The sequence below is a fragment of the Anoplopoma fimbria genome, chromosome 19, assembly GCF_027596085.1.
Source record: "Anoplopoma fimbria isolate UVic2021 breed Golden Eagle Sablefish chromosome 19, Afim_UVic_2022, whole genome shotgun sequence".
In the NCBI taxonomy this organism is placed as follows: domain Eukaryota; kingdom Metazoa; phylum Chordata; class Actinopteri; order Perciformes; family Anoplopomatidae; genus Anoplopoma; species Anoplopoma fimbria.
This window is the reverse complement of record NC_072467.1, coordinates 20,600,001-20,616,799: the sequence shown is the minus strand read 5'-3', so window position 1 is coordinate 20,616,799 and position 16,799 is coordinate 20,600,001. Positions and strand designations below refer to the sequence as shown.

Sequence of the window (16,799 nt, the reverse complement as noted above, 5' to 3'; positions counted from 1 at the left end):
TATATAAACATGCCAAAGTCTGAGTCAAAAAATATGTGGGCATTATACAAATACATGTGTTAAGTATTAATATTACTATATAAGCAACAGAATGGTCTTACTGTATACACCCCAAGGAATTGGGGAAAATAATAATTAGTGGAAAAAGTACACTTATTCAGAAAATACATTGCAATGATATAGATCTGAAAATCTGCCAACGGTGTCTTTAATATCCCTGTGTATTAAAAGTTTCTTCAAACACTACACAGGGGCTTATAACAATTATCTTCGGGTGGCCAGTAGTCCAGACAGCAGTCTATTATTTTAAGAGGTGATAAATGCTAATAAGCTGCCAGTCAGCAAGGTCTATCATAGCAATGCATAATCTAAGGATGTATAAGAAATTACAAATCCTTTTGCCCACCCTGAAGTTACCTTTACATTTTACATGCACTATAATAACAATCCACCAGGGGCCATCCTTCATGAGTACTAGCTTTTGAGATTCAGGAACATTTAGCTAACTTATACTTCTACAATTTTGAATACAGGGATTTTATTTGTATTGCAGTTTAGTTGTTTACCTTGCAGTGTTGCTGTTTTTACTATAAAGCTGCACTAATCAATATTTATTATATTAACAATGGATTAAATGTGTAATGTGAAAGGTGTCGAATCATGTGATAAAGATGAAACATGACGATACATATCCAAACTCTTAATTGGTCTTTAACCATAGCTAAAAAAAAATTCCACTCACACATTGACATTGTTGTGCCCTGAAAATATCCTGAAAACAATGCGAAAATATTCTAATAGTATTTCTTGCAGATCGGTTGCTTTTTTTTAATCAACATTATCACGTGTGCAATATCACATTTAAGTGGTTCTTTGAGGTGGAAACAAACATGGAGCAACCCATCCCATTACCAGTGTGAAAGTAAGTACAAGCCGACAGACTTGTGCCTCCAACATCAACACTGTTCATCTCAAGAGCAGACCCACTCTCGCTATGAAATTGGATGGCAGTGTTTGTATCAGAGGCTGCACAGAGAAACCTGAAATTGACTCAATTTGCTGATGGGGTTTCTCTTAAAAGCAATTGATTTGATGTGTTTCTCTGTAACTTATTATATGATTGTATGTGTGTGTGTGTGTGTGTGTGTGTGTGTGTGTGTGTGTGTGTGTGTGTGTGTGTGTGTGTGTGTGTGTGTGTGTGTGTGTGTGTCCTGTGTTGAAAACGAAAGAACTGTCTTGCCAAAACATCGAGGATACCATGGATAGATGAGAGAATGTCTTCATATAATAGGTACACTATTTTGTGGCTGAAAGGAGATGCACTGAAAGATGAGTAAAATGGGCTGCTTTCAATTCTAGATGAGTTTCAATATAGCTGTGCCTGTGAGACGAGATGAGAAGTCCATCTTAGAGGCAATTTTGTGTGTTGAACACATCAGAGAGATTATAAAGCAGAAAGAAACGAAACCCACAAGAACTTAGGTTTCTATATGCACACATTTTCTGAGTCTTATCACAAGTAAAGACAAACATCACAAAAAGCAGAGACAGATAGATACTAGCGCTTTAAAACATTCCTAGGTCAGAGATGGGCTCAAAATAGCCGATGAGATCACTTCTGTGTAAATTTTTCATAGAAGCAGCGGTAGGGAAAACTCAGGGGGATACTAGCCCTGCCTTTGTGTAAGTCTGTGTGTGTGTGCGTGTGTGTGTGTGTGTGTGTGTGTGTGTGTGTGTGTGTGTGTGTGTGTGTGTGTGTGTGTGTGTGTGTGTGTGTGTGTGTGTGTGCAGGTGCATGTCTGTGTATGTGTGCGTTTGAGCGCTTAGTTCTCCAACGGAAAAAAAAGAGCCCAGTTATTTTTCCATCCTCTCCTCCTCTCGCTGCAGTCAGACTGAAGGCCTATTTTGCTACATGCATGCGTGTGTTTAGGACTGAATTAGACAGAGGGGCGAGCAGTGGAGAAGTGACAGACTGTGTGATTGTCTCTAAATTGAACAATCAGTATAGTTCAACGTGTTGAGATAATACCATTATTCATCTCAGCATTGTAGAGGACCGCAGACAGAGAGACATTTCCCATTGTTGTCTGGGTTTGAAATGCCCTACTTTAGAAAGTCTCCGTTAGGATTGCTCAAAACGAAGGGCTGCTTGGGTGTTTTGTGTTGTATCCATGTGGGAAATGTGAAATACAAAATGATATCCCGTAAAATCGGGGAAATAGAAAGAGACAAAGTATGCAATGACATTTTATTTTCATATAAAGTGTATAGTGTGTAGTGAGGTATTTTACTAACACAATTTTTTAAGGACTGAGCACCAAATTTGAACAAATCCATAAATAGATAGAGTTTTATAGTTTGATTGATAGATAGATAGATAGATAGATAGATAGATAGATAGATAGATAGATAGATAGATAGATAGATAGATAGATAGATGATAGATAGATAGATAGATAGATAGATAGATAGATAGATAGATAGATAGATAGATAGATAGATAGATAGATAGATAGATAGATAGATAGATAGATAGATAGATAGATAGATAGATAGATAGATAGATAGATAGATAGATAGATAGATAGATAGATAGATAGATAGATAGATAGATAGATAGATAGATAGATAGATAGATAGATAGATAGATAGATAGATAGATAGATAGATAACATAAACAATAAAGATTTGGTTCACCCAAATTACAAATAAACATTTTATCACTTAGGTGTTTTGGTGTCTAGCCATGCACATAGTTTTTGTTTGATCGATAATACAATGGAGGTGAATGGGTTTGTGATGTTCACAGCATTGAACATTTACATGTACAAGCTGGTGATGTGGTTTATTGTTGAATTTCCAACAAATCCCACTTCCTGGACCGTCTGCAACATTCAGCCCCAAAGTCATAAATGTGCACAAAACTTTTTAGGATGATTGGTCCACTAGTACCGGTATGTGAAATTAGCAGAGGACAGGTGGAGATAACTACAGTGCTTATGTTCATTGTAATGAAGGAACATGTCAGCCAGAACATCCACTGTGTGTTCAGCTCACTGAAATGTTTCTAATAGATTTTTGGACCACAATGGAGTTTTATGGCAGAGATGAACAAGTCAAATCAGACTTTGGCTTCACAGGTACTACTTGTTAGAAGGATCAAGTCATTGTTGGTTTTGGATTAGTCATAACATTCAAAGAAAATTGATTAAAAAGAAATCTAGCCTGCTTGCACACAGAGTGAGGTTTTATCGCCTGTAAGCCACAGCTGTGTGTGTGTGTGTGTGCTTATATATGTGTGTGTGTGTTTTTTATTTTTATAAGCCCATTGTGTGCGAACATAGACCGATCCGATTGCCGCTGCTGTTTTTTGAATGTCACAAGGTGGCAGCAGGCTAATTGGCACTGACTGAAGAGCACGGCCTACTCCAAAACCCAATCACTGCCGGGATGCCCCCCTACCCTCCACCCGACCCCAACCCCACCACGCACACACACAAACACACACTCAGATGAATCATACACAAATAAACACGCAGGCAAACATATACACATTCTGACTGGCCGTGTGTGTTTATACACACCTCACCTCTGTGACCCCGCTGAAATGTCACCCAAGACAGACAGTCCCACCTCCCCTCCAGAGTAAATAACAGTATCTGAGCTCTGGTTAACCAATATCCTTCAAATGCCACAAGGAAGAAATATCCTCTCTACTCCTTTTTCCTGGACGGGATCACACTTAGTTCATTGACTGCTTTACACTTAGAAGGAGTTTTCTTCATTTCCAATTTAAACATCCATGACGGCTGATAAAAGTACTGTGGACTTTGTGAAATGAAACCTTGACACAAGACCAAAGTACATTTACTTAACTACAGTTCTTAAGTACCTATCTCAAGTATTTGCACTTACTTGAAATGTAGTATTTCTTCCATTGTAGTATTGCTTCTGTTACTTCATTGAAGGATCTGAATATTTTTCTATGAGCGATTACTATGAATAGATTATTAATTGAAATATCTAATTAATTCATCAAGAATTCTAGAACACACATACAATTCTTTTTTATGATGTAAAACTAGCTAAGCCCTTTGATTGATGGTTGACCTCTCTAAGCTATTTTCTTCCATTCCAGTAATATATGGGCAAAGATTATGAATAAATTAATTAAACAGCGTATAACCTCATCTGAGTTTTATCTCAATTAATATCCTGCTCTAGATACACTCAGAAATAGTCAATAAAGATCCCTATGCCTATGACACATTTAATTACAAGTAAAGCCAGTTTGCTTTACATCAAAATGAATGCAGCATTTTGATGTATGCATTGCATTTTGATGTAAAGCATACATCAAAAGTAGCACATACAGAACCATATAAATAAAGAAAGACAATGCAACAATAATAAAAGAACAGGGAAAAAAATACATGGCAACACATTCATGATTGAATTAAATGTGATCTGGTCATGGCAAAGCACCTTTCAACAACAAGGCAATTCAAAGTGCTTTATTAAAGACATAAAGGCATTAAGAAAAGAAAACAAGGCGATATAAAAACACATAAAAAAGATATTCCTAATAGAATAGAACGGAAAGTGTTTAAGTATGACTAAGATCAAATAGAATGTGACATTCATTATTATTAAGTCTTCATAATGTTTTGAACCCCGATTTAAAAGAACCAAGAGTAGTAGTAGATCAGCTTTTGTGCTGCATGTTACTCATCGTCTAGACCTCTGGCCTACAGACTGCTCATGGTCACAGATTAGTGATGGATGATGATGCTCCATCAATTTAACTCGGGTTAGAAAATCTTTCCCAGTTTAATGAGAGCAAAACCCCATTCACACTGCTGCATGTAAACAAGGCAATGTTTGGTCTATATGAGATGCACCAGGCTTCATTTAAGGCATGCCAAATCAAAGTGTGCTAAGTGCATGTTTAATGTGACATATGGACACACACCCACAAACACTCGATGCAGTCATTGAAGGGCTGGAAAATGTTTGCATAAAAGGATCCTTGAGTGTTTTCAGTTTGGGTGGAACTTTCGAATATCGTTGAATATGCAGGGATTGTGTGCATACTTTGACAAAACACAGTAACACACTTTTATTGCAATGCCACACGCACACACACACACACACACACACACACACACACACACACACACACACACACACACACACACACACACACACATCTCCTCTTACACCACTTCCTTATTTGATGTTTATTGTTATAATCAGGTAGCAGGATCTTCAGTGTTTACAGTGATTGATCACAGTGTGGGTGTCTGGTATTTAGACAATGATGGTGCTCTCAGGATGCAGATTTCTACTCTTGTTGCTTCTTAATGGGATTTTTTACACTCAGTCATCTTAATTGGCTCCCGCTACTGCTCAAATTGGCAGTGAGGTTTTTTGCACATTTGTTATGTTTTTTTTTTTGAGGCTGTTTATTTCCAAGTGATTGTCCAATTTGGTAAGTTGAAAAGATGCCGTAAATAATTAGCTCTTGCAAAATTAGATCTGTATTTTATGTTTAAGTAATGGCTTAGAAAAAAATCATGCTGCCTTTCAAAGAAACCCATTTGGAGTTTTTTGTTATTTCAAGTAAAGCACACATGAAAATGATAACTGTCCCAAAGGATTTCTACAATAAAGAAGCAAAGTGATTAAAAAACACCCCACACCTTTGTCATTTACAGCTATTTTCTTCTTAATGTAGGAAGGTACTTTTGAGAGTAATTTTGCTTGTTCAACTGTTTTTCCCAGACACTACCTGCAATGCAACTTGAGGCATCACAATATGCTAATAGCCCTAAATATGCACCACATCAACAAATAGAATAAAAGGAAAGTTAACTAAATGAATAATCTAGAAATTTAAAAACTAAACAGTGGATTCATTGATTTGTTGCAACCCTAATTAAATCCTCTAATTTCAAAAAATTATTTGAGAGAGATAAATAGCTAAGAATGCAGTATCACTGTTTCAAACGATTACAGTTGAATATTGAAGAACCAGTTCAACATGTTGGGAGTGATATATTTGGGAGCTTTTGATACCACACTTATATCTGTCCGTTAATCTGAAGCTACCACCAGCAGTAGTTATTTTAGCTGGATAATGACAGGAAACAGATAACCCGGCTCGACCAGCACCGCTAAATCTCAATAATGTGGCCTTCATGTGACACATCCAGGAAGTCACCAGGTCTGGCCAAGGAATACCTTTAACCTGTGGACAGATGCTGAACTGAACTTCATATTTACCTTACCAACATGAGAATGTTATGGATCTTCTCATCTTACTCCTGAAATGTAAGATGTGCCATTAAAGCCACTACATGTGTTGTATACATACATGACTGTATAAATGAGCACCTTTGGCTACCTGCAGTCATATTATCAAGATACGATTCTTAGGACACTAAAAACAAGGGCTTGAAGCAACACATGCACTGTTTTTTTCACTAATATTGCATTTTTTTCTAAAAACTTATTTCAAAGACTAAAAAAAGAACATAAATATTCATCATGTAAACATTAACTTGGCCACCAACTGTAACTCAATATTTGATCCAATGGCACTCCCTTAAAAGCAAAAGAGGCATCCTGTTCCATCCTCTGTCACCTTTGTCCGCCCATGAGGAGCCGGGGCCAGCAGTGGAGATTATTTGCTGAGTGGGACACTGTTTGGCCAGCAGGGACAACTCTTTGCCTCTTTGCTCTTTACTCTGACTGCTATAAATCTGGCCACGAGGGAGCTGGCTGCTGGAGAACATCAGACAATGCTTTGGCAACCCTTTCCCCTCTGCCGTTCATTGAAAACCATCTGCTCGAGTAAGCGTGCTGGTTAGGGGAGGGATGGATAGATGAGAAAAAGACAGAATGAAAGAGAGATAAAAGAGAACGAGAGAGACCACTGGTGGAACGGCACAGATTCGGGTGTCTTTGTGGGACATCCAGAGGCATTGCCAGCGTTATCTCCCTACTCCCAGACCTTGTGTTACTGCAGTATGAAACACAGATAGCGAGGACGCTCCCTTTTAGAAACTACATGTTAGGCAAGCGGAGAGCAATAAGCTGGTATTCCCTTTCCCATAGTTGCAAGATGGCTTGCTCGAGCAGCAGTGGGAATATGAAACATGTCATAGTCGATAGAACAACACTTGGCATCTATATCATTCAATGTGATATAAACAGATGGCTTAATAGGTTTATATGCTAGGTTGTCATACACAGGCAGTCTTGTCCTACATTAGGTCCAACAGCACTAGAGGGCGTCATGACCAGGCTAGCTGTTGTCCCATTAGCTTCTGTGACACAATGGAATCTCTAGTTAAGGATTTATTTCAGATATGAAGTTTATTATTATTATTATCATAACCGAGTGCAGATCACTTGTTATTAGAATTTTACCCCTTTGGGGATTTGGTTAAAGATAAACAATGATTCATTTGTTGGAAATAAAATATCTTCTGCTCCCATAATGTTCTTTTTTTCAGTGCATAGCATATTATATGTTTCCTTATCATTATTCATTATCCTTATGGTTGCCCATTTGGATTGTATTTAAAAGAGATGCAGATGTGTACTCCAGTGCACTGTGACATCACTGTTGCATGTGGTTTTGACCACACCCACCCAAAGCCACTAGTAATACGCCGCGTGCATTCAGATACGTAAGACATTTCAAATTTTCATCCAATTTTTCATCCTTAGAATTAGGTCACTCTTTAAAAAATAATTATAGGATGTGCTGGAACCTTTGGAAATTGACAATTAATTCTCATAGCCCATAAACAAAAATATTACTCTTTTGAAAATGTAAGATCCCTTTCTAGATAAGTGGGGTGAACTTCACCAGAGTCATAATGTTGAGTTGTAGTGCTGACTTTTTAGTGATATGGATTATTAGAAATGCTGGTGTGATGTAGTATGAGGTTCTTTATTGTTCTGATTTAATTCAGCTCTTTAAATACTAAAGCAGCTGTAGCTTGCTGTGGTTTTTGTCTGACAGCACACACTGAAAGATCTCCCTCTTTATTCATAACAAGGACGTTTTTTGTCCGAGCCATACGAAGTTACGCACCCTCCTCAGGTATGACTGTGATTGATTCAGTAGTTGAGAGAGCCGTTTTCCATCCATCTATCGTGGCGTGGCAAAAGATTGACCCCAAGCACTCCATTCAGTGATAAAACTCTTGACTCTTGGCCAGCCTTCTTTGCTTGGCGCATCACGTGTGTCCATGTGACAGGCCAATCAAGAAAATGGAGTGTGTTAATGGAGACGGAGATGGAAATGGCCCCTTTCCCCCCATGCGCTAGTGCGGTGCCCCCTCATCATCTCACCTCCTAACATATTGTTTTAGCAAATGTAACTGCTGTCACCGGGGGACAGGATGGATGGTGTCTTATAGTTAATAGGCTCTAAATCAAAGCTGCAGCACGGACGGCCAATCACAAAGTGGGAGAGCTGTCAACTAAGACCTCCGCTCAAGGTTACCATTGCGATTGCGGACAGAGTGAATTTGTTCTCCAACTGTGTGTCTCTTTAGCCACAGTTAATACATTTCAATGCTTTTTTGTTCCTTTGCCGTCTAAATCTCAGTTGTTCACTATCTTCCACTTTTACTTCACTCAGGCTCTTTCTGTTTAATCCACTGCTTTGCCTGCCCTTTTCTCTCCACCTCCTTCTGTCCTCCGTCTGTATCTCTCTCTACTTCACTATCTCAGTCATCCGCCCTCTCCCCGGCTGTCTCATCTCCCAGTCTAGCTCTACAGTGAAGCTTGTCGTGACTTTGTCTTTGTCTCTAATTCAGTTATTATCCTCACCTGCCCTGCTTTCTGCCCTTTCCCTCAGCTTCCCATTTTTCTCCCTACCTTCTCTACATCTCTGTTTATCTCTCTCTTTAAAAAACAGTCACAGGGTTTAATTAGCCTCCATTCATTTAGTGAAGGACACGCGTACTTTCATAGGTGGTCGGCGATTGTCTGTCTGTTTCATTTATCCGTAAAGCTTTTGAATAGCAGGAGGCTGCAAGTATTGATGAAACTGTGAAAGGAAGAGGACTAAGGGTATGTGAATGCAGTTGTAGGCAGGTGCAGAGCATTTACTTTGTGTGTTGTTGGGCGGTTCTCTATCCAAGGACATGCAAGCCCAGTGAATGCCAATGCAAATCCATTGAAATTCAATTTCAAGTGCTCTTTGCAAAAGCACCTGGCACAGAACATATTCAGGGGTGAATGTCCTCCTGCGTGCTACAGACACTGAATACAGTGAATGAATAATAAATTGGTCAATTGTCAAGGACCATGGACCTTGTCTCTCAAAAAGTGTCCACGTTTGACCTGTGCTAACAACAGGAACAAGGCCTTGGAGCACATTATACAGCCGGGTTTTGTTCAGATCAACTTGGATTTGCATCGTCTTGCATTTGGTTGCATCACATTATCAAGATTATTTTGTTTACCCTGGCAGTGAATCTTCTGTCTAATGGTTTGGCATGCAGTTAAGAACCCAGGAATAGCTGTTGCTAAGGCAACAGCTAATATGGATCCAAATATGGAATCATGAGAGTGAGAAGGAAAAACAATCTAATAAATTATATTCTTAAAGCTACACTAACTGAGTTTTAATTGCTGGGATGCCGTAAGCCTTCAAAACAATCTCACAGAAACACAGCCCTGATAGATCATTGGCTTTGCAAGTTATTAAGCTAACACGTTAGCAAACAATTGCCCACTAAAACATCCAGAAGAGACATGTGCATTAGCCTGTTCCAGTTCTCTGAATTGCCACCCACAGATTTGTTCAGGGATTCAGATAGGCCCATTGATAGTTTCCCATATTTAGAGAAATGACTGACTAATCAAAGCTTCAGGATAAAGAATGGAGACGTTATCTTCTTACATAGCTAAGTAGCTATCCATATACATTCATGAAATTTAGCTACAGAGACGTTAGTTGTAAGTCATCTTACAGAAATAACTCTTAAATTAACATATTTCCTTGATCAATGTGGAGAACGCTGTTTGCAACCACAACTGGAACTTCTAGTGGCAGACAACGATTGAAAATGGTGGGACAGACATGTCATTCTCTTCTGATTGGTTATTACAACAACATGGAATGCATCCATCCATCCATCCATTTTCCGTAACCTGCTTATCCAGTTAAGGGTCGCAGGGGTGCTGGAGCCTATCTCAGCTGTCAAGTCTAATTATCAGGCTACATGAGAGCACCCCATTGGAGTTGTATCTCTGACTACAAGATGCATATTTCTTTGCGTTTTAGGTCTTGTTTGGTTCACCAATTCCAGAAGGCTACAGTGTTTCCCATGCTCTACTCAACTTTCTTTACTACTCACTTATTTCCTTCCTCTTTCCGTTGTTTCATGTTAGCCAGATAAGGTTCACACTGTTAAACTGGAAACAGCCACATTAGATTTTTTCAAACAGGGAGTGGTGAGATTCAACTCAAAAAACACAGCAGTGAGCTTAAAGTGGCTAAAAGCTGAATAGAGCTGCAGAGTCGGATGGGTGCTATGGTAACTATCTTTTCACATGAAGCAGTCAGTGTCCATTGGGACTCTATTCAGATATTCTGGCTGATTAGATCTGTGGTCACGTTGAAATTGGATGGAGCTATTCTGTGGATTATTTGAGGACACCAAACTCGAGTAGCCCGCTAATTATCTGGGAAATCAAGGGGGAAAAAATGCCAATTCCAAGCACCAATAATCTAGTTAATGCAGAGCAGGCCCTCTAACCGCTTGACCACAAAGGTCATAACGATGCAGATTTGTCTGACTTTAACAGGTGCAACTGCAGAGTTGAGGTCCAATTTGGTAAGATAAGTGAAAAAGTGTAGTTGGTTAAATATAACATATACTGTATATAGGCACTTGAGAAACACATTACACACGTTGCATTTTTAAGGGCTAAAGGGCTTGGACATACATGGTGTGTACCTGCACAGCTGTTTCCACTTATTTTGCCTGATCAGACCTCTTTGTCAGAGCTGGTTTGTAATGTAATGCCTGTGCTTGTTTGGTGACCCCATGTTAGTCACAGCAAACCTCTGCCCAACCGAACAGAGGTTTAATCAGCCAGGATAATTGAAAACACCTGTGTTTGTGTGCAGAGTCTTTTAGATTAACTTCTCTAGTGGCATGATTCTTACTCTACAGTCTTTATTTACAGCGTATGCAACTTAAAGTAGGATAAAAGCACACAGATGAACTCTATGACCGGAAGAAGCCTGGAGAAGGTAGTCAAGCCACTGTGTGGAGTGCTTTACTTTCAATAGATTGAAAATCGAGTGGTGCAACCTTTAGTGTTTCAGCGCCGGCCTCTCATGGACCCTCTGCTTTTCGACCTCTGTCTCCCTCTGATGAAGACAAATAGCCCTTTCCCACTGGCTTCATAGAAGCTTAAAGGAACCTTCTTTAGCGAGAACCAACTAGGACACGCTGCACAAGGTGGTTCCCAGGATGTGAGAGTCATCCCAACTAGGCCACAGTAAAATGCGGGGGATGTCACTTTGCTGTAAAGATAATCTCCGTATTAAAAATGGAGACTGTCCAACCAAGACTGCTTCTTTTTAGCAAGTGCCCTCCAAAAAAAAAAAATGTTAGTGCTGACAAAGCCGTCTATTGGCCATAGTAATTATTAAAGTAGCAAAGGGGGAAGTCAATTGATGATGTAAAACATCGGACTCTAACACAAACCAACAGTCAACTAACCCTTTTAAAAATAAGCATGGCCACAATAATGACCTTACCTTAACAACGTCTTTATTATTGTAGCCATGGCAACAAAGCTCCCATAACCTTGACTTAGTAGTTATATAAACCCAAACCATGAGCTTTCCCTAAACTAAGCAAATCTTATCCATCGCATTATCATCATATCTTCATATCATCATATCATCATATCAGGAGATCATAAACAGATTTATTTATTAACAGTGATTTGTGATGACTTTATAAAGCCACAGGCAAATTATGTTGTTCTGATGATAGAGGGCTTGTTGTGAAAATCATTCAGACAAAGCCGGATCATTTTTTTTATTTTACTAAGACATCTCTAGTGACGACATGTAAATGTCGTCTTATCTCTAATTATAAATGAATGAATGCCAAAGTCAATTATGGCCCGCTCCATCGTCTTTGATGGATTCAGGAAGCTCCCAAACATCAACACCAACTTTGTAGAACCAGGCAAGACAATAAGCTCGACCAGCTAACTTATTTGTGTAATCAGAAGGCGAGCTGGTGAAACAACGACAAACATGCGCATCAACAAATATGATAAATAAGCTTAATGTTTGTGACTACACATCAGGATATTGTAAATAAATGACAACTAATTTCTGTCCATGCAATTAACTTCAGCCTCTCATTTTCCTCATCTTTGTCCGTCCCTTTCAAACATTTCAATACTGTCAGATAAAGTAAGAAATATTATTTAACGCTGTCTGTGTTCCAAATGTATTCAGGCCTACACCTGAAGTGAGTCCAGACATTTAATCATCAGCTATTCTGGACTCCCGCTCCTCTTCAAGTTTTGAGGAAGCATCATACTGTATATCATAGGATGTTTTTTTCACAGATTTTGTGCCATAGTTCCTTCTACCATGGATAAAAACGTTGCAGACACTGTCATTAATACAACATAAACCATTACCTTCATAATGAGGCCTTTCACAACTCATTTTCTAGAGTGAAAGCTGTTGAACGTCACTCAGCTAAAGCGGTTTTAAAAAATAAAGAGCAAATCAAAATCGATCATGAGGCTCTGAAGTTGAGGTTTGAGGCTTGAGGTATCAATGCAGAATGCTGATTAAAAGCGTGGTTTGATCCACACCACAAGTAAGTTGCACTCGATAGCAATGTTAAAGCAAGCCAAATCTAAACCAGCCCCCCTCTCTCCTTCTCTCTATTTCTCTCTTCAGATATTGACGAGTGCGCTGAGGGGAAGCACTACTGCAGGGAGAACACCATGTGCGTTAACACCCCTGGCTCCTTCATGTGCATCTGCCATACGGGCTACATCAGGATCGATGACTATTCCTGCACAGGTGAGTTCCTCTGCTGACCTTTTGACAGTGGAGATGCACCGTTTTCTCTTCCGGCTTTGATAGCTTCAGCTTCCAGAGCGACCATTTTGTGTAGAGAGCTGCTGGCGGACTTGAATTACGTACAAATAAGGACGATATTATGATGTTGTATGGGTGTGGAGACAAGGAGGGACGTGCAAGTATAAAGAGATTCAGTAGGAAGATATGTCTGCACTGCAGGTTTCTACTGCATTAGCTTTTAAAGCATTTATATACCTACGGAAGGTTACCGCCGGATAGAAATGATTTAATTAGGACCTTTAGTCATACACTAGAGGATGATTTTTGATTTCATTATGATAAATGCTCCAGCCAAGAGACGCACAGACTTCTAGAGACAGAGAGAGGAAGAGGCAGCCAGATATCCAGATATAAACATAGTGAGTTATCAGTGTCAGAGTGCAGTGTTAGACAGAATAAGGAAGCCGTGTAATAGAAAATCATGCTACGACAGAGAGATTTAGTTATCATACAACACCTGTAGAACCCCGTGTAAATCTTAGCCATGTGCTACACCTCCTTTTCCCTTTTTTTGTTCGTCATATTCCAGACGCTTTCTTAGACACACTAAGAATTTGTCACCTTACATTTATGCATGGCCCGTTCATTTGATATGCGTAGGGATGAATGTCTCAGTTTGATTTGCTCCTATTGGATTTGCTCTGATTGCTATCATCACATTAAAAATAAAACACACACTCACAAATCAATAACAGCCATTACTTTATGATTCAGCATAAGCTAGCAATGGAGAAAAGATTGAGGAGATAAAGAAAGGGTCTAATCAATTTTGAGTTGCATGCTTTGTGCAGATAACGAAGTGCATCTATCTCTCTGCTTTGTCAAAATGTTGATTTGTCAAATTTATTCTATAAAAAAACTATTAATATGAATCTCCAAAATCTATTATATTGTGAGATAAGCTCGTTGTTTGTTATATGATATATTGGCAACTCTGAGCTTTTCAAAAAGCGATTTCCATAGTTGCTTTGAAAACTTGAAGAAAAAAAAACAGATTAACTTCAGGAAATAAAAGTAAGTGTGTGTGGACTTACTGCCGTGATTGTGTGTGCGTGTGTGAGTGGACAGCCTTCATCTGGTGTGTGAATGTACTGTGTGCGTGTGATAACGAGAAAGAAATCCACTGAGAACATGAGAAACAGAGAGACCGAGTGGAGGCTGCAGACCCATTTGTTCCTGATCAAAGTTGAAACCAAAGTCCTTTTCAAAAGCAAACCAAATCAATCTAAAATGATTGTGTGGATGATTCACGGTCTTTGTTCTCTGTCTGTGTTGTGGATGATTGTGGAAGTAGCCCTGCTTGTTCATAATAGCTTCTTTCAGTTTGTCATCTAAGTTATAGTAGAAAAACACATTTATGTAGATGTAGGAGACACACATACATGCTAATGTTTTGGTATAAAAAAATCTGCTTACATCTGTGGTTTAGGGCATATAGTCAACGAGACAATCCCAAAAGGAGCTAGGCTACGTCACAAAACAGATGACAGCATGTATCGTGATTGTAATTTTGGATCATGCCTTTAATAGACAGCGATAGTGGAAAGGTGACAGGAAACAAAAGTGAAAGAGTCGCAGCAAAGTTCCCTAGGGTTTGAACCATAAATATTATATTTATTGATTTTTTTATCGATTCAACCTTTACTTATCCAGGATAGTACCATTGGGAGTTGAATCTCTTTAACAAGGGGGTCTTGGTCAAGACAGCAGTGAAATAAAAAACACATAAAAACACAGATAGCAGACTTAAAAACAAAACAGCAAACAGTAAAAAAACAACAGAAAAACTGAAAGAAATTGCATTTCAGAGACAACAATCTTAAAAAAAATCACAGTGATTGAATGATCCTTAATCCTGTTTTTAAAATCTTGCATGCTTATGAAAAATCAAGTTTATAATGATTCTGTGGCTCACACAAAAATATATATATTTTTAAGGAAGAACACTTATAAGGAGGATGTTCATTTAATGTTGTCTTAGTTATGTGATTCCAACCCAGCGTACTAACCCCTAAGCTCCGATAACATATATTGTTAACCCAGGTGAAAATTATACAATTCTCAGTCAGTTTTTAAGGTTCTGAATCTAGCACGAGGGGATTTTAAGCTTCTGGGAATCAAACTCTACAAAGTTATTGCATACCAGAAAGTCCTCGACAGGTGCTTTGAATCAAAAAAATACTGTGAAAGAGCTTAGAAAACCCACTACAATTCTCATCAGATAAAAAATATATGTAAAGGCTTTGAGTTTTGGCATTTTCAACTATTGAATCGGAAGTATAGAGGCTGACAGGAAACACAGAATGACTTTGTAAGGACTCTTGAAAAGTCACTTGTAGTACAGCGTCTATTTAAAGTTATGGCATTTTGATAATGCCAACTGCAGGACCACACGTAGAGTAAGTTCCATAAAGAATCTGAGTCAGTAATCCTTCCATAATGTAATGTCCCGTCCTTCATCTAGAATAACATAATATCCTTTCATACATCCGCCTCCTTCCTTACCAGTTGTTTGCAGCTTGTGAAACACGTTGCTAAGTAGCTCCCTGTGTGCATCATCTCCGAGGAGGAGGGACCGTGCAACATTTCCTCAGTGTCAGTAATTAAAAAAGCAATTTGCACCAATGCGAATAATTCAGCGGCAGCAGAGTGAAGGGGCTGGCCGCCGCCGCCGCCTGCGCTGTGCGCCGGAGGATTGAGGCTCCCTTCCTGCCGTGTCATTTGAGTTTGAATTAAAGCCTCAAGACTCAGCGACACAAGGAACAGCCGGCTAAAAACTCCCATTTCCTGCTACATCTGGGACCCCTGTAGAGCTTCTTTCTTCCCCTGTCAATAGAAATCAGGAAATAATAGAGCATAGTTAAGGATTTGAGACTTTGTGTCTTTTTTATGAGCAGGCTTTTGAAAAGCATAAACAAGTTAGCGCTGAGCTCGAGGAATAGATATGTCATCTCCTTTCATGTGTTCTTGTGATTTATTTAGAGGAAGAAACCTCCTTGCTTACTCAGTCTTTTCCATACTGTATACAGCAGCCACTGTACCTTATGTGAATTCACTCGCCGTGTTTCCTCTAATCTTCTGAGCTGTGGGCAAGTTTTATTGTTTTACTCATTTGTCTTTCTTCCACCGTGGGCTCGTTCCTGTGATTCACAATGAAGATTAATACCCTCTAACCCAGTGGATTAAACTGTGTCACTAGATTTTATGTAGTTTTCTATTAAAATGCCTTCAAGTCACTGTAGTGGAATACACAGCTATGCGTCTCCTTATAAAAGTCAATTTGTGTGATTAAACCAAGGCTTATGCAGGGGCTTGATGTAATGACTTTTTCCCTGCTTCAGTCAAATTGCCATCGCAGTCTCCCGACGGAGTTACTCCACTATCAACTCCCACACATCCACCATCAGATAGAGCTTGATACTACAGGCACATCTCACCTCTTAGCCTTAAAGAAATGATGGAAAAAGGAACAGAACTGGATTACACACCATGGTGCTTGTTCTTATACATGCTGATACGCCACTTTAGTGTCACCTTGCTTCCCCTAGTGGCGGTAATTGACAACAATAAAAGGGAAGATGCTAAAGCTAGTAGCTGCAGGAATCTACTGTTTATTAATAGCAATAGAACATCTGCCTCG

General features: G+C 39.1%; 1 protein-coding gene across 1 annotated transcript in view; it reads left to right on the top strand.

Annotated features, from left to right (window-relative positions):
- The window catches only part of nell2a (neural EGFL like 2a), a 71,325-nt gene that overhangs the window by 26,429 nt on the left and 28,097 nt on the right, over positions 1 to 16,799 (top strand). Inside the window, exon 13 of the mRNA XM_054620256.1 lies at positions 12,974 to 13,099. Coding sequence (XP_054476231.1) covers positions 12,974 to 13,099 — 126 coding nt within the window. The remainder of the gene's footprint in view (positions 1 to 12,973; positions 13,100 to 16,799) is intronic.